We start from the raw sequence: 22,768 nt of genomic DNA, 5'->3' as shown, positions 1-22,768 counted from the left end.
TTAAACATCTTTTAATTGAGGACATGGCTTACCCAGTTCTGCATAATAAATTTGAGGACAGTACTGGTACCAGTTCATCAGTGCCTTTAAAATGGAGAGTCTCCTCTTTTCAAGCTCTCAGTGCAGACAATAAGTAGGAAAAAAGTCTAATTTCAGGGTAATTCTCCAATATATGAATGGGGATGAAATCTGGAAAAGAAAATATATTTTTTCCTGAATGGAGATCATTCATGTTTTGTAAAAATAAGAGGCTATATCAACCCTTTTCTGTCAGTGTCTCCAGTACAACACGGATCTTCTTGTCATTCTATTCCACAGGCAGAATGTGATGAAAAGAAAATGGCCTGTGGATCTAGACAAACCTGGTTTCACATCTGGATCCACACGTATTAGGTGTGTAAATATGGATAGTATACTTCTAACTGGGTCTCATGTAAAAATATCCAGATTGCAATGCTATTTTGAGTTTTGATGAGATAGTTGATATTGTGGGGATGAAAAAAAAATAATTTCCCTCCTTGGGTGCTATGGCTCTACAGAACTCTCATCACTTTAGTACTTAAAATTTCAGGACTCGGGGGTGGGGGGGGCTTCCCTGGTGGCGCAGTGGTTGAGAATCCGCCTGCCAATGCAGGGGACGCGGGTTTGAGCCCTGGTCCGGGAAGATCCCACATGCCGTGGAGCAACTAAGCCCGTGCGCCACAGCTACTGAGCCTGTGCCCTAGAGCCCGCGAGCCACAACTATTGAGCCCATGTGCTGCAACTACTGAAGCCCGCACGCCTAGAGCCCGTGCTCTGCAACAAGAGAAGCCACTGCAATGAGAAGCCCGCGCACCACAACGAAGAGTAGCCCCCCGATCGCCACAACTAGAGAAAGCCCACGTGCAGCAACGAAGACCCAACGCAGCCAAAAATAAATAAATAAAATAATAAATAAATTAAAAAAGTTTTTTCAGGACTGGAAGGACCCCCAGTAGTCTCTAACGTGCTTATTTTATTTATTTATTTATTTTAAATTTATTTATTTATTTATTTTTGGCTGTGTTGGGTCTTCGCTGCTGCGTGCGGGCTTTCTCTAATTGCGGCGAGCAGGGGCTACTCTTTTGTTGCACTGAGTGGGCTTCTCATTGTGGTGGCTTCTCGTTGCAGAACACGGGCTCTAGGCGCGCAGGCTTCAGTAGTTGTGGCCCACGGGCTTAGTTGCTCCGCAGCATGTGGGGTCTTCCCGGACCAGGGCTCGAACCCGCGTCCCCTGCATTGGCAGGCGGATTCTTAACCACTGCGCCACCAGGGAAGTCCCTAACTTGCTTATTTTAAAGATGTAAATGTAAAGAGGTTATAGGACATATCTCATGGTCGTATGAGTAGTCATAAAATTCAGGCTGGAATGGAACTCAGTCCTTTCCTGAAAGTGAAATTTGTCAACGACCAAATGTAATGAGTAATCGAATTGAACTGAATACATGAATCCACTGAGCCGATCCTGAGACCCAAAAGGTGAAGAGGTCGACACAACCAACAAGGTGACTGTCTGGTTGAGCGCCAATACAACCACATCAGAAGTCTGATGATGATCCATCACAAAGTACAATCACACTGTGCTGTAAGTCCAGAGGAAGGAGAAATTTAACTCCGTCTGAGGTAGAAGAACATAGTGAAATCTAATTTGCATTTAATAAAAAGTGGACTAGAGGGGTGGGATAGGGAGGGTGGGAGGGAGGCGCAAGAGGGAGGAGAAATGGGGATATATGTATATGTATAGCTGATTCACTTTGTTATACAGCAGAAACTAACACACCATTGTAAAGCAATTATACTCCAATAAAGATGTTAAAAAAATAAAGATGTAGGAGTTTCATGCCCAAAAAAATAAATAAAAAATAAAATAAAAGGTGGAGACCCATCCAGCTATTCCCATCTGCCTCACTATTTATTAATTTAGCAAATATATGCGTATCCACAGCTAAGATGCTCTCTTAGTAGTAAGGAGGATAAAGCACTTCTAGAGACTTAATTAAAGACATGAGGGAGATCTGCAGGGGGGATATGGCAATCAGTTGCTGATGGTTTCCCTAAGAACAGAACAAGTGCGGAAGATTAATGAATTGTCAGAACAGCAGGTAAGGTAATCCTAGGTGTCAATGGGGCACCTGGCCAGACCTCTGAGGCTCTCCCTCAGCAGGTGCACTAACACTTTAAGAAGCAAGAAACAGAGCAGTTCCTCCGCCTCCCTCGCTCCGCATCCAGTCCTGGCCGGGTTAGCGCCTTCACGCCCTGCGGGCCACGCCTCTGCGCGCTGGTTGGTCCTCCCAGACGTGATGAAACTTCCCGCACGCATTACAGGAGCCAGACGGTTATAAAGTGAGGTGAGGGGCGGTCCTCAGCCCGCAAGCCACAGCCTGCTCACCTGACGCTCGCCCGGCCGCTCACCCCGCTGGATCCCAGGTAGGCCGGGCAGCCGGGGGCCGCGGCGCCCTCCCAGCGTGCCGCGGGGCTGCCCCGGGAGAGGGAGGAGGGTGCGCGGCAGCCTGGCCCGCCCGACGGGAGGGCAGACGCGGATCCCGGCGTCCGCTGCAGCTGCGGCTGCTGCCGAGCAAAGACCGCTGTGGCCCCGGAGGGGGGACCGCGTGACCCGCAGAACCAAGGCCCTGCCGCTCTGGAGAGAAGGCGGCGGCGGTTTAAGTTGGCCACTTTAAATTTCATTATTTTGTATTATATTGTGTCGAAGGCTGCGGAATGTTTCGCATTTCAGGGGACCCGCTCGGATGGGCTGGAGGGTGCATGTGGCCCGAGTGCAGTCGCGAGTCATGGGGCGACGCGGTCGCTAGGTTCTGGTCCGGGAGGGAGGGTCTGCAGGGCTGTCTGTTAAGGGCTCGGAGGATACCCCCTCACCTCCGGCAACCTCCACCCCTTCACCTAGTTACCCCTCCCCGCATCTGTGTAGACTGCAAGACTCAACAAGTGACTTGCTGAGCAAATCCTGCCCAGAAAAGATCTGGGCACGACAGGCGGCGTGGTATGGGAAAAGGCAAAAGAAACGGGCATGCCTTTTCTCAATGGATATCTGTTTTATAGGGCCAGTTTCAGATTAATGTTATTATTTTGAATGAAGGGACAGTGGTTTTCCTCAGCCTGTGGCCTACATTATCTCTTTACCATCTATTGCCCGGGGTGCTTGATAAATAATTTAAAAGCACTAGTAACTCAACTTTTTCATTGATTGATCTCATTATTATAAGATTAATTAAAAGTAATTTATGGCTTAGTAATATTCCACTGTATCTATGTGCCACATCTTTATCCATTCATCTGTCGATGGACATTTAGGTTGGTTCCACGACCTGGCTATGGTAAATAGTAGAGGTAGACATAAAAAATGGACTTGAGGACATGGGGGGTTGGGCAAAGATGGGGCAAAGTGAGAGTAGCATCGACATATACACTACGGAATGTAAAATAGTTGGCTGGTGGGAAGCAGCAGCATAGCATAGGGAAATCAGCCCGGTGCTTTGCGATGACCTAGAGGGGTGGGATTGGGAGGATGGGAGGGAGACTCAAGAGGGAGGGGATATGGGGACGGGTGTGTGCACACGGCTGATTGGCTTTGTTGTGCAACAGAAACTAACACAGTATTGTGAAGCAATTATACTCCAGTAAAGATCTATTAAAAAAAAAAAAAGTAATTTAGGTCTTGAACCTGTGCAGGAGTTAGTTGCTGAAATCTTAAACTTCACCATATCACTTTGCTTTTTTTTTTTTTTTTTTTTTTTCATTTTTTTTTTTTTCACTTTGCTTTTAAGCATTGGTTTAAGAAAGTAAGTGCTCTGAAACAACACTGTCCAATTCAGTAACCACTAGCCACATGTGACTATTGAGAACGTGACGGGCTGGCTAATCCGAATTGAAATGTGCTTAAAGTGTTGATGATTTAATAGAGGAAAGCAATGTAAAATATCTTGTTAATATTTTTGTACTGATTACGTGTTGACATAATACTATTTTCAGGACATTGTGTTAAAATCTATTTGAAATTTCACTTTTTTCTCTTTTTTTTTTTTTTTAATTTATTTATTTTATTATTTTATTTTATTTATTTCTTGTTTCTGGCTGCGTTGGGTCTCCGTTGCTGCACGCGGGGCTTTCTCTAGTTGCGGTGAGTGGGGGCTTCACATTGCAGTGGCTTCTCTTGTTGTGGAGCACGGGCTCTAGGCGTGCAGGCTTCAGTAGTTGTGGCATGCGGGCTCAGCAGTTGTGGCTCGCAGGCTCTAGAGCACAGGCTCAGTAGTTGTGGCACACGGGCTTAGTTGCGCCGCGGCATGTGGGATCTTCCTGGACCAGGGCTTGAACCCATGTCCCCTGCATTGGCAGGTGGATTCTTAACCACTGAGCCACCAGGGAAGCCCTTTTTCTCTTTACTTTTTAAAAAAAATTTTTATTATGCTTTTGTCTTTTTACTTTTTTAATGGTGCTACTAGTATATTTAACATTACACGTGTGGCTCACATTTCAATTGGACAGCACTTGCTCTAGACGTTTATGAGGAAATATGGAAGATTACTGGGAACAGGTAACAGCAGTAGGAAAAAGCGTTGCCAAGTAGGATGTTTGCAAATAAGACTGTTTCCAATAAAAATAATAGGTGATAGTTTTAATTTGCTTTTCCTGCTGGAGAAATAAGTGTGCTTTGCAATCGTTTGTCGCCCCTGTTTCCCCTCCAATTTAGTGCTTACTGTGTTTCTGTAGCATGCTTAATGGGATTCACTAAGCAGCATTAGGAAGACTTAGGTATATGACTGACTAATCACCGCACATGATTTCAGAGCACTTTCCCAGCCCATTTTTCATTGGTACAGAGTCAAAGGTAGATGGCTTATCAATAGTCATCTCACTTAAACCTCAGTGAATTTTCCCAGTAAATCTTGAAGTAAATCCAAGCATACCTAGCTTTGCAGGTACTGCTTTTTTTTTTTTTTTTTTTTAAACAAATTGAAGGTTTGTGACAACTCTGCATAGGTGTCATTTTTCCAACAGCATTTGCTCACTTCCTGTCTGTCACATTTTTGTAACTTGAAACTTTAGCGATCTGTGATCAGTGATCTTTGATGTTTCCACTGCAAAAAGATTACTACTTGCTGAAGACTCAGATGATGGTTAGCATTTTTTAGCAATAAAGTATTTTTTAATTAAAGTATGTACATTGCTAGACATCATGCTATTGCACACCTAATAGACTACAGTATAGTGTAAGCATAACTTTTATATGCACTGGGAAACCAAAAAATTCATGTGACTTGCTTTATTGCGGTGGTCTGGAACCAAACTGACAATATCTCAGAGATGTTCCTGTGTCTGATTATGGGCTCTTTGGCCAAATGCATGGGAGGGGCTGCATAGGACATGTGATACTTCATTTCCAAGTTGTTTTAGTTAATACCATTTTGCATTAATTTGATCTGGTCTCATAAAAGCTCCAAATAAGGCTTTGGTTCATTTAAATACAAATGAAATGTCTTCAGAGGATTGTTCCAAGTGATTGATGTAACTTGAATATTTATTTTTTTTCTTGATGCCTTTTATCTAGGCATTTGCTGCAAATTTGCATTTAAAAAAATACCAAAATAGTTTGCAAGTTAATGATATTTAGGTAAAGTAACTGTTTTGAGCTAACAGCATTCAACTAAAACTGCTCTTTATTTCACAGTTGAGAATTGAATTTGAATTGCACAGTAATTAACATTTGTAGGAAGTACTTATTTGCTTCTTGGCCTACAGGGAAGAGCCAAATTGTTTTTCTGAGATACTGCTGTGTATGTCCCACCTACTTTGCTTTCTTACTCACCAAGGTAGCTTTGAGACAAAAATGTTTAACATTTTTGTCTTTTAGGATATTTTGATGGTGAACATTTTTTATCTCTGTCAACTTAAATTTTTTTGTTGTTATTAAACTAGGATATCAGATAATATTGCTTTCTCTTTTCTTTTTAGAATTTCTTTGATCGTGTTTGAATAAGTCACTTGGAGGTAAGCTAGAAGTAGTGAAATGTTTATAATAGCTGTGTATCTTAATGTTACGCTTAGGCAGTATGTATGATCATCTTTTCTACCCACTATACATCTATTAATACAGGCAAAAAGAGGCATTTAATTGTCAAGGAGACACAAGAGGCGACTGTAGTAATCTGGAGCATCTCTTGGATTTTTCAGGGCTTTTGGGATTCTGGGATGAAGAGAGTGGGGATGGGATCTCTGGCAAGGATGGAGTCAGCCTGCATGTGTATCTGTATCTTGGGTGTAAACCTAGGATACAAAACAGAGTGTGGCCTGAACACTGCTAGCTCTAGCTGACCAAATCCTAATGTGAGAGGGATGCAGGCTTTGACTGGAGGCTAAGCTGCTATAGCTGGCTGGATGTAAAGGTCATCCATCTTTCCTGAATACTTGTAAGTAAATTAAATCATTCTCTGTCCCTGTGTGCCTGCCAACCTACTGGAAAATTGCTGTAGATAAGATAATTTATATTTCAGTCTTTGAAGTGGCTTATGCAAGTTTTGGGAATCAAGATTGAATACAGACTTGGATTGGATATTGAATATTTAATTTGTCTGTTTTTCTCTCCATAGAGAGCCCGTAGCTCCATTGCACCATGTGTGGCATTTGGGCCCTCTTTGGCAGTGACGACTGCCTTTCTGTTCAGTGTCTGAGTGCTATGAAGATTGCACACAGAGGTCCAGATGCATTTCGTTTTGAGAATGTCAATGGATATACCAACTGCTGCTTTGGATTTCACCGGTTGGCAGTGGTTGACCAGCTGTTTGGAATGCAGCCAATTCGAGTGAAGAAATATCCTTACTTGTGGCTGTGTTACAACGGTGAAATCTACAACCACAAGAAGGTAAACAGAATAAAACCAGAAGCTATCTGGATGTGATTAAGCCTCAGAGCTAGTTGGTTATAATAATTTTATTTTGTATAATGCTTTTTGCTTTCAAACACTTTCCATGTTCATTCTCATTTGCTCCAATTACATATAGAGAGACAGGGCACCGATGCACAAAGAGGTGAAATGACTTGGTCACCAAAAAAAAAAAAAAAAATGATAAAAAGAGGATTACATTTCAGGTTTTTAACTCTTAGAATCTTTTTTTTTCCTATTATGAATTTGAATGTTAATTAGAGGCTGTGTTAGGCACTGGGGATACAGTAGTAAATATGAGAGGTAGGTCTGCATGCTAGAGGAGTTTATTCCATTAGGGAGCAGACAAAAAAAAATCATTGTACATATACTAGACATTCTGAAAAAATGTATATGGAGCTCATGGATATGGGAGATCCAGTTTCAGTATAGGTGGTCAGAGAAAGCCTCTTGAGGAATTGACACTTGAACTCAGACTTGAATGGACAAGGATTAGCTTGCAGGGCTGGGAAGAGCATTTTCGTGCAGAGGGAATAGAACCCTGGGATTGTCATAAGTGAACAAGGGCCAGGTGGGATTGGGGAGGACCAGAGCAAGGGGGACTTGGTAAGGAGTTAGAATATAATTCTAAGAGCAATGAGATTTGAAGATTTTAAGGCAGGGATAGAATTTAATAGTTTGTGGGTGATCACATTTGTAGCTTATATTTAATGCTGCCCTTAAGATGTTGCTGTTGCATAATTAGTCAGGCAAAGGATAGACAGGGAGCCAGATGCAGTGGAGTGCAAGAAGTAAGACTTCCGGCAGCACTAAAATTGGAACAGCTTTTTAATCTGGTGAAAGCATACTCTTAGGATGAGAGTAGTGAAGGTTTGGAAATTCTAACCCGAGGAAGCCACATTTACTAAGAGCCTTGCAATCTGGAATTGTTTGGCTAGTGTTTCATAAGAAATTTTTTTAATCTAAAATTTGCAAGTTATGTTTCTGTCACTCTCCTCCCCAACTTTTAATTTTGAAAATTTCAAATTTACAAAAAAGCACAGAACATTGAGCATCTGGATGGAATAATTGTTAATGTTTTGCCTTTTTTGCTTTATCTCTCTGTCTGTATACACACACATTCAATTTTGGGCTTAATCATTTTACGTATACTGCAGATATTATAACACTTTACTCCTAAATCTGTAAGCATTTGTCTGCTAAGAATAAGGGCATTCTTCTACCTAACACCAATACTATTATTATACCTAAGAATCCATAATACCCTCTAATATCCAGTTCATATTAAAATTTCCCAAGTGTTCCAAGAATATATTTATAGCTGTTTTTTGGTTTTGAGCCAGATTTCATTCAAGGGTCATACATTTGGTTGTGATTTTTCTCGGTACTTTTTGAGACTTCTTGATATATGCCTATCATTCATGAGTAGGGATTTATATTCTAGTCACCCTCTGGCCATTTTTATCTCTGAATAATAGCTTTAGTCTTTGTTTGTTGTCCGCTTATAGGAACACTCAAGAATAGGCTTTTCATTTGAAGAGTCATTATAGTTATTCAGCATATTCCTTTCATATATTTAATAAGGGCCTACTGTACATCAGACATCATTTTTATAGGTGCTTGGAGGTGAAGTGGAACAGGAAAGGTAAGGGAGTTTCAAGCTAGTGGGAACAGAGGAGGGGGCAGTTAAAACTTCCTTATTAAGCCAAGTTGGTACCATATACGTGAGAATGCTAAGTTTGTATTATGGCAGTAGTAGCCTGACTTTCACCTTAAATTAGGTAGGAAATGCCATGTTTTACTTGAACAACATAGCTGCTTTTGTGTATTTTGTTAAATAGTTAAATATTTTGAAAATATTTCTTTTCTAAATTAGCCAAATATGTTGTATTTTCAGAAGCAGAGAAGTTCCCTTGCTTCTACCAATCATTCAGGTTATCTAGTGTGAGCAGCTAAAATCTGTCTGAAGAGTAGAATTGACATTTCAGGCTTATATAAAGAATTCTGCAACATAAGCTTCAAAGGTCCCCCTTTTTTGGTGAAAATAGAATTTACTACTAAAATCCAGCCAGCAGGTGGGAGTGGAGGGAGACTGGTCAAGGAGAGGAGGAATACTAGTGAAGGTTGGGCAAAGAGGAGGCCCCCTCCCTGCAGGGGGCATCAGAGGCCTACAGCCAGCAAGTCAAATGGCAGTGTGATTTCTGCGTGATGGCAGAATATGGGGGCTTTAAGCTAAGTGTGGCTTCAGGCGGGTGGGAAGTATACACGTGAATCATTAACCAGTAAGTTACCTGTAAGCTTTAGGCCAAAGAGCCATGATGGTGATATGGTGGTGGAGTATAGATTTGGAAGCTGTTGCTTGCTGAAATCATCGAATGCTTTAGGCTCATTTATCCTGCAGGTACTTAAGCCAGAAGGGTCAGCAGAAGACCCCTTCCAAACCCTACCTCCTAGTGACAGAGATCATCACTGACAGTCTCTCAGAGCAAGGAGAGGTGACCAGGAGGTGGCTTTGTAGTTATTGGAAGCGGCCAAAGCCCATTTTTGGACAGTTCCGTGCTTATAGACAAAAGGTTCACAAATTTATAGAGTGAGCATGGTTGTGAAGCATGCTTTATGGGTCATACACATATAAACATAGAGACTTACTTTTTGAAATTTAAAAACATGTTTTAAATGTTCAAATGTACCCAGCATTTCAACTTGATTTTGTTTATATGAACCTCCTCTCTATTATCAGCCAAAAATAGGAGTAAGTACAAAGAAAGAGGAACATACCAAGAAGTTTTCACCCTCACAGTTTGCCAGTGGTGAGGGAGAGCCATGGAGTTTGGGCCTAACTAATTGAACCCTCTCTACATAGAGTGGGAATGATGGTCTCTTTGCTGTTCCAGTGGGGGATATGGATGAATTAAGCTCCAGCGTCATTTTGTCCATCACTGAGAAGTAGCTTTAATGCCTCTGCAGTGGTGGAAGGATGGGATGCTATAGTCCTCCCCAGGACCAGCAGCTCTGTGTTGGACCATTTGTCTCCACCATTGTGATGGAATCATTTATTTGTCAGGGAATAGTGCCAAATGTGTTTGTCCTTTCGCTTTCTATTTTCATAGGAAGTCTGTGAGGCTGAACTGGAAGAAGCTCAGCTGATACTATATTCCCAAACCAAAATCTCACAGTTGAAGAAGACACATTTTTAGTGTCCATGACACCTGGCAATCTATTTGCTTAACTTACATATTTATGTAAATACACGTGTATTACATAACAGTATGTACATAATATACATTTCCATCCCTCCACGCAAGACAGAGCTACATTGCGTCTGTATTCTGGTTATCAGAGTGCAACTAAAATTTTCACGGGCTTAGCTTTATGTTATAACAATTTGTATGATTCTGAGTTCAAACAGGCTATATTTTTATAATGCCATAATTCTTTTAAATCACTAACATGCATGAAATTATAAAGCACAAAAATACTGAAGCAACTTTGCAATAAAAAAAAATTAGTGAATGCACAAGGATTCTAACATTTTTGTTTTGCTATTGTTTCCTTAAGCTGCAACACCATTTTGAATTTGAATACCAGACCAAAGTGGATGGTGAGATAATCCTTCATCTTTATGACAAAGGAGGAATTGAGCATACAGTTTGTATGTTGGATGGGGTATTTGCATTTATTTTACTGGATACTGCCAATAAGAAAGTGTTCTTGGGCAGAGATACCTATGGAGTCAGACCTTTGTTTAAAGCCGTGACAGAAGATGGATTTTTGGCCGTGTGTTCAGAAGCTAAAGGTAATGATGGAATTTTACTGTAGATTTTCATTATTGTCCTGATTCTGTGTTTTCTTTTAAATAATATTTATAAATCTAATCCAATGCATATTTACAAATGGGGCAACCCAGATTTTTTACAAGTGACTATGTGAGTCATGGACTTTCTGAGCTTTTCTTTATAAAGCCAAGGAGTTGGACTCTCCTTTTAGCACTTAAATTCTTTAAACCTTAGAAGATAAATCTGTAGTAAAGTCATTCAGTTTTTGTTGTGCTGATAGGCTCTGCATCTGGTTTGATCCCATATGTATTTTCAAGTTTTCCTATGTCACATTGTAATGGTAGGGTTGGCCGGCCCTGCAGTTATTGCACTGTGGTACTGTGCCATGGCTATCACACAGACTCATTTTAATTTAGCATTTTTTAAACAGCTTTATTGGTGTATAATTTACATGCCATACAATTCTTCCATTTAAAGTGTACAATTCGGTGGTTTTTAGTATGTTCATAGACATCTGCAACCAATGCTTAGGTCCATTTTAGAAATTTTTTATCACCTCAAAAATAAACCTCGTAGGGAAATCCCTGGCGGTCCAGTGGTTAGGACTCTGCGCTTTCACTGCTGAGGGCCCCGGTTCGATTCCTGGTCAGGGGAACTGAGATCCCACAAGTCTCGCAATGCAGCCAAAAAAATAAAAATAAACCTTGTACTCTTGAGCTGTCACTCCCCATCACTCCATATCCATCAGCCATTAAACTTCCTGTCCCCAACTACCTCCTCTACCCCCTCTCCCCCCAGTCCCAGCCAACTGCCAATCTGCTTTCAGTCTATGTGGATTTCCCTATTCTGGGCATTCCATATGAACGGAGTCATATCATATGTGGTCTTTTGTTACTGGCTTCTATCACTTGGCATAATGTTTCCGAGGTCTGCCTATGTTGTAACATGTATCAGTATTTACTTTTTATGGCCAAAAGATACTCCATTACATGGATATACCACATTCTGTTTATCCACTGTTAATCCTTTTGTCAGATGATGGACAATTGGCTCTTATGAATAATGCTTCTCTACATATTTGTGTACAAGTTTTTGTGTTTTCATTTCTCTTCGGTGTATACGTAGGAGTGGACTTGCTGGGTCACATGGTTTACTCTGTGTTTACAAATAGCATCAAAAAGAATAAAATACTTGAGAATAAATCTAACACAAGCAGTGCAAAACTGTATGCTGAAAACTATAAAACATTGTTGAAAGAAATGAAAGAAGATCTAAATAAATTGGAAAGCATACAATGATCATGGATCGAAGACTTAACATTGTTAAGTTGGCACAGACTCCCCCAGTGGATCTACAGATTCAGCATGACCTCTGTCAGAATCCCAGATGACTTCTTCTTAAAAATTGACAAGCTGACTCTGAAATTCATAGGGAATGGCAAAGGACTCACAATAGCCAAAACAATCTTGAGAAAGAATAAAGTAAGAGGATTCTCACTTCCTGACTTCAAAACGTACTACAAAATAAGGGTAATCAGGACAGTATGGTACTGGCAGGACAGACATATAGACCAGTGGAGTAGAACTAAGAGTCCAGAAGTGAATCCATACATCTGCAGTCAACAGATTTTCATCAAGGGTTCCAAGACCATTCAATGGGCAAAGAATAGTCTTTTCAACAAATGGTGCTGGGACAACTGGACATACACATGCAAAAAAATGAAGTTAAACCTTTACCTCACACCATACATAAAAATTAAAGTGGGTCAAACTCCTAAATGTAAACACTAACACTATAAATCTCTTAGAAGAAAACATATGGCTAAATCTTCATGACCTTGGATTTTGCAAAGATTTCTTAGATATGACCCCGAAAGCACAAGCAACAAAAAAATAAATTGGATTTCATCAGAATTAAACATTCTTGTACTTCAAAGGACACCATCAAGAAAGTGAAAAGACAACCCACAGAATGGAATAAAATACTTGTAAATCATATTTAGCATTTTTTGACAATAAAGTTGAGGAAGGCATTCATCTTTTACCTCCTAACTAGATAGAATGACATCCTAAAATCTGGTCTACCTGCCTGTCTGCCTTTTTGCCTCATTCCTTAAATCCTTTCTCACTTACTGTGATCGTATGGCAAAGAAGTATATACGTTATTTACCTAAAGTTCTGTTAGGGAAGCCCAGCAAAGAGAACACAAGGGAAAAGCAGACTCCATACTTCCACTGTGTCTCTGAAACCTTGATATGGAATTACGGTCTCAAGTCCAATTTACCCTCTGAAATTTCTTGACTTGTGATTTTTTTACATCCTTAACACTGCCCTTTTCTAAACAACATGATCTCATCTAGAATACTGTACTGCAACAGTTTTCCTTTCTCAGTGCTTTTATTTATTTATTTATTTTAAACATGATTTTTTTTTTTTAATAAATTTTATTTATTTATTTATTTATTTTTGGCTGTGTTGGGTCTTCGTTTCTGTGCGAGGGCTTTCTCTAGTTGTGGCGAGCGGAGGCCACTCTTCATCGCAGTGCGTGGGCCTCTCACTGTTGTGGCCTCTCTTGTTGCGGAGCACAGGCTCCAGACACGCAGGCTCAGTAGTTGTGGCTCACGGGCCTAGTCGCTCCGCGGCATGTGGGATCTTCCCAGACCAGGGCTCGAACCCGTGTCCCTTGCACTGGCAGGCAGATTCTCAACCACTGCGCCACCAGGGAAGCCCCTCAGTGCTTTTAGAATAGCCTATCAAAAACTCATTTGGTCATGGTGCTCCCTGCTTAAAATCTTGTAACTGCTCCTCATCCCCTACAGGGGCTGTGTGGCTAGCTTGAGGTCTGCTAGCTGGTGATAGGATCTGGGGCTTGTCTGCTGTTTGAATTCCACACTACACAGTAGATTCCTGGGTCAACAAACTCAAATTATAAATCATAATAAGTATTCTGTGTAGATAGGCTGTTACTGTTTATAATAAACCACTGATTTTTCTTTTTTAATCACAGATCATGGTGATGTCAAGTTGGTTACTTCCTGTGAGAACTTATTGAGGAAATTTAAATTATAATGTTTAACTCACACAGTATATAATAGCTACGTAAGGGATAGATGTCTGACTTCTTAATATCTGAGTTTAAAGTACGTAATGGTGGATCATTTTGCTTGTTAAAGGACTGGGAACCATAGCTATTTTCTGAGGATACCTCAGTGATGACAAGTGACTACTTGTCATATCATAAAATTATGATAAAATTAAGGATATCATAAAATTATATCATAAAATTAAGTTAAATAAAATTAAGTTTCAGGTCCTTCTCTTTGCTTAATAAATGTATCTTTTCTTATATTTGTTTGCTTTAGTGAAGAAAATAGATTTTTTAAAATCAGAAATTCCAGCTAGGGAGAAGAAATTGAACACTGAAGATTTTCCTATTGCCTTGAATTACTAGAAATCAGTGTAATTTTTCTGTGCATCTCTGTACCACTATTACCTTTCTAGTAAGCAGATGGTAGGGTCTTGAGTGATTATATTTTTCCAGTTTTGCTTATGTAATGGACACATATTTGTATTAAAGAGGGAAAATAAATAGGAATTTAGAGGATATTAACTAATCATGAAAGTTACTGTAAAGTATTATCCTCATTTGAATAAATTTATCTTTTTGAATACGTAGGTCTCATTAACTTGAAGCACTCCATGACTCCTTTTTTAAAAGTGGAGCCTTTTCTCCCAGGACACTATGAAGTTTTGGATTTAAAGCCAAATGGCAAAGTAGCATCGGTGGAAATGGTTAAATATCATCACTGTAGAGATGAGCCTCTGCATGCCCTGTATGACAGCGTGGAGAAACTCTTCCCAGGTAAGAAAGCAGAAGCCCACCCACCTGTTCCCCGCCTCTCCCCAAAAGGAAAACTGTACTCTCACATCACTGGAATGATGTAAGTTCGAAAATCTGTTTCCTTTTTAATTTGGAGGTGACACATTGCAATTTGGCCAACTTCACTTTTGAGCAAATGCCATCGTGATAGAGGTAGATGATTGTGTACCCATTTCAGTAAATAATTCAGCCCGGGCTTTTCTGCAGCTATTTAATTTCCTTTATGTGTTAATAGGTTTTGAGATAGAAACTGTGAAGAACAACCTCCGAATCCTTTTTGACAATGCCATTAAGAAACGTTTGATGACGGACAGAAGGATTGGCTGCCTTTTATCAGGTGAAGTCAGTTTAAAAACCTAATTGTATTTGGTGCATATTTAAGTTAAATGATTTATAGCTATCCTGGAGGTTTTTGACTATAAAATACTTACTATATGATTTAATCTTTCCTCCATTATAGGATGAAAAAGTTTTCTGTAAGTTGCTTTCAATATTCATAATAATGTAGCAACTTAAAGTGATACTATAATTATATTGGCATGAGTGACCTAGTAAACATTCTTTAGAATATTCCATGTCCTCCTACTCTACCATCTTGATTCGAGTCCTAGAATGTGTGTAGTGGTTTTTAACCAATTCAAATACTGTTACCATTATCACAGGTTAAATGTTAGATTTTTCTTATTCAAGTTGATTTTCAGTTTATAAAACTTAGGGATTTTAAATGGTAAAACTCTAATCTTAGTGCTTAATAGGAATGTAAATCATATCTGTCCCTCTCTTATGTAAGGCCCATAACCAGTACACTTCCTGTCTTGCTCATAGGTGGCTTGGATTCCAGTTTGGTTGCTGCCATCCTGTTGAAGCAGCTAAAAGAGGCCCAAGTACAGTATCCTCTCCAGACATTTGCGATTGGCATGGAAGACAGTCCTGATTTACTAGCTGCTAGAAAGGTAAGACACTGTCTTTGCCTGTTATGTAGTTAAGACAGACTTGTTAGTAACTGATGGTTCTATACTTTGCTGCTGCATTGACTTAGGTAATTGTTTTGAATTAAATATATTAAAATGGAATGAAATGCCTGTTGAATATCAACTATGTTGTACACTGTATTCTGGGTACTTTTATCTATCACGGCCCATGCAGTCCTCACAAAGACCCTATGATAATTCCGCCCTTTTGAGAGTTAGGGCATGGTATAGTGGTTCAGGCTGCAGGCTTTAGAGCCTGACTGCTGGTTTCAAATCCTAGTTCTACCACACAATTCCTCACTTACGCAATGGAAGTAATAGTATCTACTATGGGATAGTTTTGAGGTGAAAATTACATAATACTTAATATAAGTGTGTAGGATAGAACCTAGCGTGTAGTGAGTACTTAGAGAATGTTAACTATTCTTTTTACTTTTCATTTTTTTTATTTTATAAAGTACTGTGTTTAGGGCTGTGGGCAGAGGGAACCTTGTACATATTCAGTGTGCGGGAGACCTCGTTCCCGCTTTGGAGAAACTTGCATAGAATGGATGAGAAGGAGCAAGCAAGTGGTCCCAAAGCAAGTTGACCAATGCTAAATGAATCCACAATAGCCAAAGAAAACAGAATGAGGGGAGGGGCCATTTAATTTAGGAATAACATCCTGGATGTAAAATTAGGCATTGCAGGAGGGCCAAAAGGAGGTAAAATCAGTGTGAGGGGGAGTGGGGGGCATGCTTGTTAGGGTGAAGTCTTGGAGTGGGAAGAGTGGATGGGAGCTCTACCTCCGGTGGTCAGTGGAGGGCAGACACGGGGAGGCAAGGGAGCCTGACTAGGTGGGGCTCGTAGGCAGTGGCCTAGAGAATCATTTCCCCTTATTGTGGTGGCCTACGGAATCATTTCCGCTTAGTTTGTCTTGTTTGTTTAATGCCCTTGTTAATTCATAATGTGTTGTGAACTACAGTCCTGCTTCATTTTCAAGAGTAGTCCTTTTCTTTAAAACACAAGCCTATGGGTATTTCTTTGTATAATCAGGTGGCAAATCATATTGGGAGCGAACACCATGAAGTCCTCTTTAATTCTGAGGAAGGCATTCAGGTCCTGGATGAAGTCATATTTTCCTTGGAAACTTACGATATTACAACAGTCCGTGCTTCAGTAGGTAAGGTATTTTATGATCTCAAAATATTTTTAATACTGAAAAGGTGTAAGGATTAAACAATCCTGTTTCAAGCAGTTGTTTAAAAAACAGTACTCAAGAATGAACACAGGTAAAATTCCTGTGTCAGCAATTGTTGAAGACAAGGCCATTTAAGAATTCCTGAAATCTCTTTTGGAGAGGAACAATAAGTACATAGTTAAACTTCCACATTTATGGTATCACCATTTATATTTCTCCAAAAAGGAGATACATATTTTTTGTACCACCTTTCCCCCAGTTTCTCTGTATAAAATTTTCTTGGGCTGTATCGGGAAATAGGTCTACATTGTAACTAATTTCTGTAAGGAATGCTCATTTTAGATATATTTTGGTAAATATTCCATCATACAACTTATCAATCAATAACTTATTGTGCAGCAAGAAATAACTAGTTTTACCCTGTGGATACACACCGAGATTAGAAGTATACTCCAAATCAGACTGATCTAATTTTGCTGAGCCTCTAATATGCTACTGGCTTAGATATGCCTCTCTTAAGGGATGCAGAATCTGACAGGACTCCATTGCAAAGTTTAGGGTCTGCACCCTCATGCTCTAAACTTTGCAGTAATAGTACAGAGGTGCTGTCTCTCACAAGGAAGCAAAAATTAGTTCTTGAAGGGCAAAAAAATCTTAGGCATTACAGTGGTTTCTGGCCTTCCAAAGGGCCACGGTACATCAACAGAAATACGGTATTTCTGGTACTGATACTTCATTGGTGAAGGAGATTAGGGAAAAAGATCTAAAAAGTATCCCTAGGGAGGTGATAATGAAAAAACAGTTAAGAATAGATACTGGTTTACAGGGATGTGGAGCAAGAACCAACCAGCATCTTTTAATGATGCAATATTCTTAACTGTATTTGAAATATGCTGAATGGAGAGTAAGTATCAGAAAAAAAGCCCCGAAGCTTAAAAAAGCTTAAAAATTAAGCTACCAAGGCCCTAACAATTTTTTTATAGTGATACTGGTGTGAAAGTTATCACATTTAAGATATTTGAGTCACTGTTCAGCAAAATCTTTTAGCATTTTTAACATTGTTTAGCAAAATTTTCAGATAGACATTCTTGGTCTGAAAGCAGTAACATTTTAAAACCTATATATAAAATTGTGGAAGGGTTTTGGGGTATTTCATCACAACAATACAACTTTTGGATTAAGTACATAAAAAGATAGGTACATTTAAAGATATTGTAGATATAAGGTCATTCTTTTGGAAACTACTTTATATTAACAGAGAGTCTAGTCTAATGGCAAAGCTTGCAGTCATTTCCAGAAATCAAATAAAAGGCATTTTTGGTAGAGGGTTATGTGGACATTAACAATAATTCCTGTCTCTTTTTTAAGGTATGTACTTAATTTCAAAGTACATTCGGAAGAACACGGATAGCGTAGTGATCTTCTCTGGAGAAGGTTCAGATGAACTTACACAGGGTTACATATATTTTCACAAGGTAAGCATTCTCAAATGGAGGGATATTGATCCTAGGGGAAGAAAAGTATGAATTATTATTTACCTATTTTCTATCTTCTTTTTTGGTATAACAGTAACACGTTGAATATCTTGTGAGGCATATCAGGAAATCTGATAGTGTCTGTATTTTTGGGGGGAGAAAGAAGTCTTAATAGTGTCCGATAATATCTTTTTTTAAACTAGTTAAGCCTAAGAATCATGTTTCTGCTCTTAGTCGCCTATAGTCTTATGTCTGTTGTACAGCATGTCATTTTATTTGTTCTAGCACTAGCAGTCTTGGTATGAGGGAAGGTACATTTTATCAAGCATTTACTCCCTTCCCTAAGCTCTGTTTGGCTTTTTGTCTTACCCACCTTTAGAATTGGAGTTACGTGTACGAGTAAGATATAAAAACTGTTTCATGTGCCAGAAGCAAAGCTTGTGGGTGTATTTGTAACTTCAGCTCTGTTTGCAAAATAGGCTCCTTCCCCTGAGAAGGCCGAGGAGGAGAGTGAGCGGCTTCTGAAGGAACTGTATTTGTTTGATGTTCTCCGAGCAGATCGAACTACTGCTGCCCACGGGTAAACGTGGTATTTTAGGAAGCGATTGTAAAGATAACCTCAAAAAACAAAAGGCTCAATGGTCGATTTCTTTCTTTCCAGTTAGTATATGTTGCAAAGTATGCCTTCTATAGAGAAAATGAAGCTTGTCTGTTAGTGCAAAGGGATTAGGCTGAATCAGAGTGCTGTTGTCATGGTGAGAGGACATGGATAGGCGGTTTGAGATGGAGTTCCCATCTTGAAAGCACATCTTGCCCACTTCTGGGCAACTGAGATGGAAAGCACTTGCAGCTTTTTTTTTAAGAGAAATAAAGATTATACACCTTCATGTTGTGAGCGTTGAGCGCCTGCCATGCCAGTCTGATGCTGTGGGGACCACGTCTGGGGAGAGGGAAGTGAGGATGCAAGAGATTTGATTAGCTTATAAAACAGGTTTCTTTGGTATCATTTCTGGTTGGCTAAAGTTTTCACTTTTTAAAGCTGGTCATGTTGGAGAATTGAAGACTCTTACCGTATGTGATAAACAACCAACATCAACTCTTTTAGTTGCTTCTACCAAATCACACTTAGATTAGAAAAGGTTGGGGAATGAACTGAATTCAAACATTTTTACTACTAACTGATGAATAACTTACATTCAGTGTAAACCAGTGTTCCACAGTGTTTCATCAAAGTCCACATCATCTGTTTCTTGAATCCTGGGGACTCTGGTGAGGACAAGCAGATAGGGAAATAACTGCAGATTAGCATTACAGTTTTTAATAGGACAAGAGATGGTCTCACCTAGAAAAAACTGTGAGTCAGAAAAGTCCAGGCAAAGTATGTTCTTAATGATCAGGTCACTCATTCTTTTTCTGATTTTTGAGATATTTAATAGTTTACAGAAGGGAAAGTAAAAGTAATTATTCTCCAGTAGTTTGTTTCACTCCCTAGATGATGTAATATATACTCTGAATGAAGGTTTTTGTATTCATGCATTAGCGTAGGACAGTTACTTAGGATTATAAAAATGACTTTATAATCTTAACATTATTTAGAGGCTAAGTGAATTCCTAGGAAACTAAGTCTGAATCTAAACAGACAGGCACTAAATATCCATTTTGATTTAGATTTTCTTCTTTTCCTTTTTAAGCCTTGAACTGAGAGTCCCCTTCCTGGATCATCGATTTTCTTCCTATTACTTGTCTCTGCCACCAGATATGAGAATCCCCAAGGTGGGTGAATCAAGATAAAAACTGTCAAAAAACCATTGATACTGGTTATATTTAGAACTTTCACTGACACTCCTTTTGTTTTCATGTCAGAACGGGATAGAAAAACATCTTCTGAGAGAGACGTTTGAGGACTCCAATCTGATACCTAAAGAGATTCTCTGGCGACCAAAAGAAGCCTTCAGTGATGGAATAACCTCAGTTAAGAATTCCTGGTTTAGGATTTTACAGGAATACATTGACCATCAGGTATCATGTCTTTAAAAGTATTTTCTGGAATAGGATAATTTGGATGCAGAGTAATAATCACTGTTCATTTTGTATTTAATTTAAATGTTTGTGTCTGCAGGAGAGATGCCCTATAAACAATACTTCTTTTAAAGAATTCTGTAGGAATAAAGTGGCATCTAGAATAGAGAGAGGAGACTTACCAGTCATCACTAACTTTTATTTTTTTAGAATTTATCTATTTTATTTATTTTTGGCTGCATTGGGTCTTCGTGGCTGCACGTGGGCTTTCTCTAGTTGCGGCGAGCGGGGGCTATTTTTCGTTGCGGTGCGTGGGCTTCTCATTGCGGTGGCTTCTCTTCTTGCAGAGCACAGGCTCTAGGCATGCGGGCTTCAGTTGTTGTAGCACGTGGACTCAGTAGTTGTGGCTCATGGGCTCTAGAGTGTGGGCTCAGTAGTAGTGGCGCACGGGCTTAGTTGCTCCGTGGCATGTGAGATCTTCCCGGACCAGGGCTCGAACCCGTGTCCCCTGCATTGGCAGGCGGATTCTTAACCACTGCGCCACCAGGGAAGCCCCCTGACTTTCATCTTACACATTTTTGGGCACCTGTTGGGTGCCAGACATTATTAGGCACAAATGAATCAAACACTTAGAGCCACCACTTAGAAGAAATATGCATGTGAATGTTCCTTAAAGGTCACTGCAGCTATGTATATTAGGGTATTTTAGCATTTTCTAAGTGAGCCAAAGAGTCTCTCACACAATATACAGTCATGCCTTTTCTTTTTTTGTTTGTTTTTTGTTTTTGTGAAGCCAGATTAAATACAAGTATTTCCATGCTGGTTAAAAAACCATTTCGCTTCTATCTTGTTATTCTTGCAGGTTGATGATGCAGTGATGGCAAGCGCAGCCCAAAAATTTGCCGTCAATACTCCCAAAACGAAAGAAGGCTATTACTACCGTCAGATCTTTGAACGCCACTACCCGGGCCGCGCCGACTGGCTGCCTCATTACTGGATGCCCAGGTGGACTAGCGCCACTGACCCTTCCGCCCGCACTCTGACCCACTACAAGGCCGCTGCCAAAGCTTAGGTACTCCCCGAGCCGTGGAGTGAAAGTAAACACTTCTTCTCATTGTTAAGGGTAGGAGGCTTGGGGGCAGGGAGGGTCAACTGCCCAGGCTTGCTTGGGTGTAAAAAAATAAAAGTCTTAAATCTGAAACATTGCTATAGTCATTTATATTTATACAGCCCCCTCATCAGAGGTAGCTAGAAACTGAACAGCTTTCACTGTATCACAATAAGAGAGTGAGCTAGGAAAGGGGAAACAGTCTGATGTTTGGGAAGCCTCACACGCCCTCTCCTGGCAAAGCTACTGTAGAGGACTTTCGCGTCTCCTTCCAGGCCTTGCCTCATCTGCGTGTGGTCCTCCTCTGACTTCCTCCCTTAGTTCTTTCTGCATTCCTAACAGCTGTCTAGTTACACTCGGGAGAGGTAAGTTCTTTGTAAGACTTTGACAGCTCTATTTTGTAAGATATGTTGACTGAAAACTGCACAGCCTAAAAGCTGAGAATTAAGTCATCAGAAAATCTGCCAAATAAAACTTACTTAAGCCCAGAAGACAGCCTCTCATTGTTCTGAGGGACTGGTCTGCAGAGGTAAGGGAGGAGCCAGGATATATAGGAGTTTTTGCAACAAAGACCACATAGTCCGGAACATCAAAAGATTACTGTTAAAACCAAACATCTCAAGTTAATGAATTTAGTGCATTTCTCTGTATAGGAAGATGCAAGAGTCTGGGCTAATTGAAATCATTCCTTTGATATGCATCTTAACTGTCTAGGGCCAGTATCCTACTTTCTCCATCCTGAATCTCCTCAGGGTGCACAGTGGCAGGTGGCTGATGGCTTGATGGCTGCAATATCCTTTGCTTACTGATATGGCAGGCAACATTTTTCATCCACGGATAGTAATTTATATTTTTTTCTGTTGAGCCAGTGTCTCTTCTGGAACTATCATTGTAAATCACGAGTCAGCAAACTTTTTCAGAGCTAGACAGTAAATATTTTCGGCTTTGCAGACCTCTCTTGGAACTGTTTAGCTCTGCCATTATGGTGCAAAAGCAGCCACAGACAGTATGGAAACTAATGGGCAAGGCCATATGCAAACATATGGGCATGGCTGTGTTGTATTAAAACTTTATAAAAACAGGCAGTGGGCTGGATTTGGCCCATTGGCCATACTTTGCCAAGCCCTGTTCTAGAGCCAGGCATTTCTGATAAAAGGAAAAAGCATTCCAAAACTAGTTGGAAGAAGAGAATATATAACAAGGAAACATTCAATGAAGAGGTAGATTTTCATTTGACTGCTCATTGGTTATTTAGGGACAGGATTTTGAAATATAGTTTAAAGATGAATTTAGTTATTACAAATTTTTGAAGAGGGAACTGCTGATGCACAGGTAAGTAAAAGAATGCTTCATGGGAAGAGTGAGTAGGCCAGGAATTTAGCTGGTAAGTTGGAAGTTGGGGACTGTTTAAGCCTATACCTGTTGGCCTTCAGTTATTTTTAAAAAG

The 22,768-nt window shown here is 40.0% G+C and overlaps 1 protein-coding gene across 2 annotated transcripts in view; it reads left to right on the top strand.

Annotated features, from left to right (window-relative positions):
- The window catches only part of ASNS (asparagine synthetase (glutamine-hydrolyzing)), a 138,380-nt gene extending 116,966 nt beyond the window's left edge, over nucleotides 1-21,414 (top strand). Inside the window, exons 1-13 of one of the 2 annotated variants that reach the window (XM_059932800.1) lie at nucleotides 2,358-2,445; nucleotides 5,986-6,021; nucleotides 6,621-6,892; nucleotides 10,472-10,709; nucleotides 14,365-14,550; nucleotides 14,804-14,905; nucleotides 15,394-15,521; nucleotides 16,575-16,701; nucleotides 18,088-18,194; nucleotides 18,674-18,774; nucleotides 19,886-19,967; nucleotides 20,058-20,213; nucleotides 21,076-21,414. In XM_059932800.1, coding sequence (XP_059788783.1) covers nucleotides 6,644-6,892; nucleotides 10,472-10,709; nucleotides 14,365-14,550; nucleotides 14,804-14,905; nucleotides 15,394-15,521; nucleotides 16,575-16,701; nucleotides 18,088-18,194; nucleotides 18,674-18,774; nucleotides 19,886-19,967; nucleotides 20,058-20,213; nucleotides 21,076-21,285 — 1,686 coding nt within the window. In that variant the 5' untranslated portion in view covers nucleotides 2,358-2,445; nucleotides 5,986-6,021; nucleotides 6,621-6,643 and the 3' untranslated portion in view covers nucleotides 21,286-21,414. Of the gene's footprint in view, nucleotides 1-2,357; nucleotides 2,446-5,985; nucleotides 6,022-6,620; nucleotides 6,893-10,471; nucleotides 10,710-14,364; nucleotides 14,551-14,803; nucleotides 14,906-15,393; nucleotides 15,522-16,574; nucleotides 16,702-18,087; nucleotides 18,195-18,673; nucleotides 18,775-19,885; nucleotides 19,968-20,057; nucleotides 20,214-21,075 lie in introns of those variants that run through there. The other variant, XM_059932801.1, reaches the window with a different exon arrangement.
- The last annotated feature ends 1,354 nt before the right edge of the window (nucleotides 21,415-22,768 follow it).

Source organism: Balaenoptera ricei, chromosome 9 (genome assembly GCF_028023285.1).
Source record: "Balaenoptera ricei isolate mBalRic1 chromosome 9, mBalRic1.hap2, whole genome shotgun sequence".
NCBI classification, from domain to species: Eukaryota; Metazoa; Chordata; class Mammalia; order Artiodactyla; family Balaenopteridae; genus Balaenoptera; species Balaenoptera ricei.
Note: the sequence above shows the minus strand (reverse complement) of the source record. Positions and strands in the feature narration are given on the sequence as shown.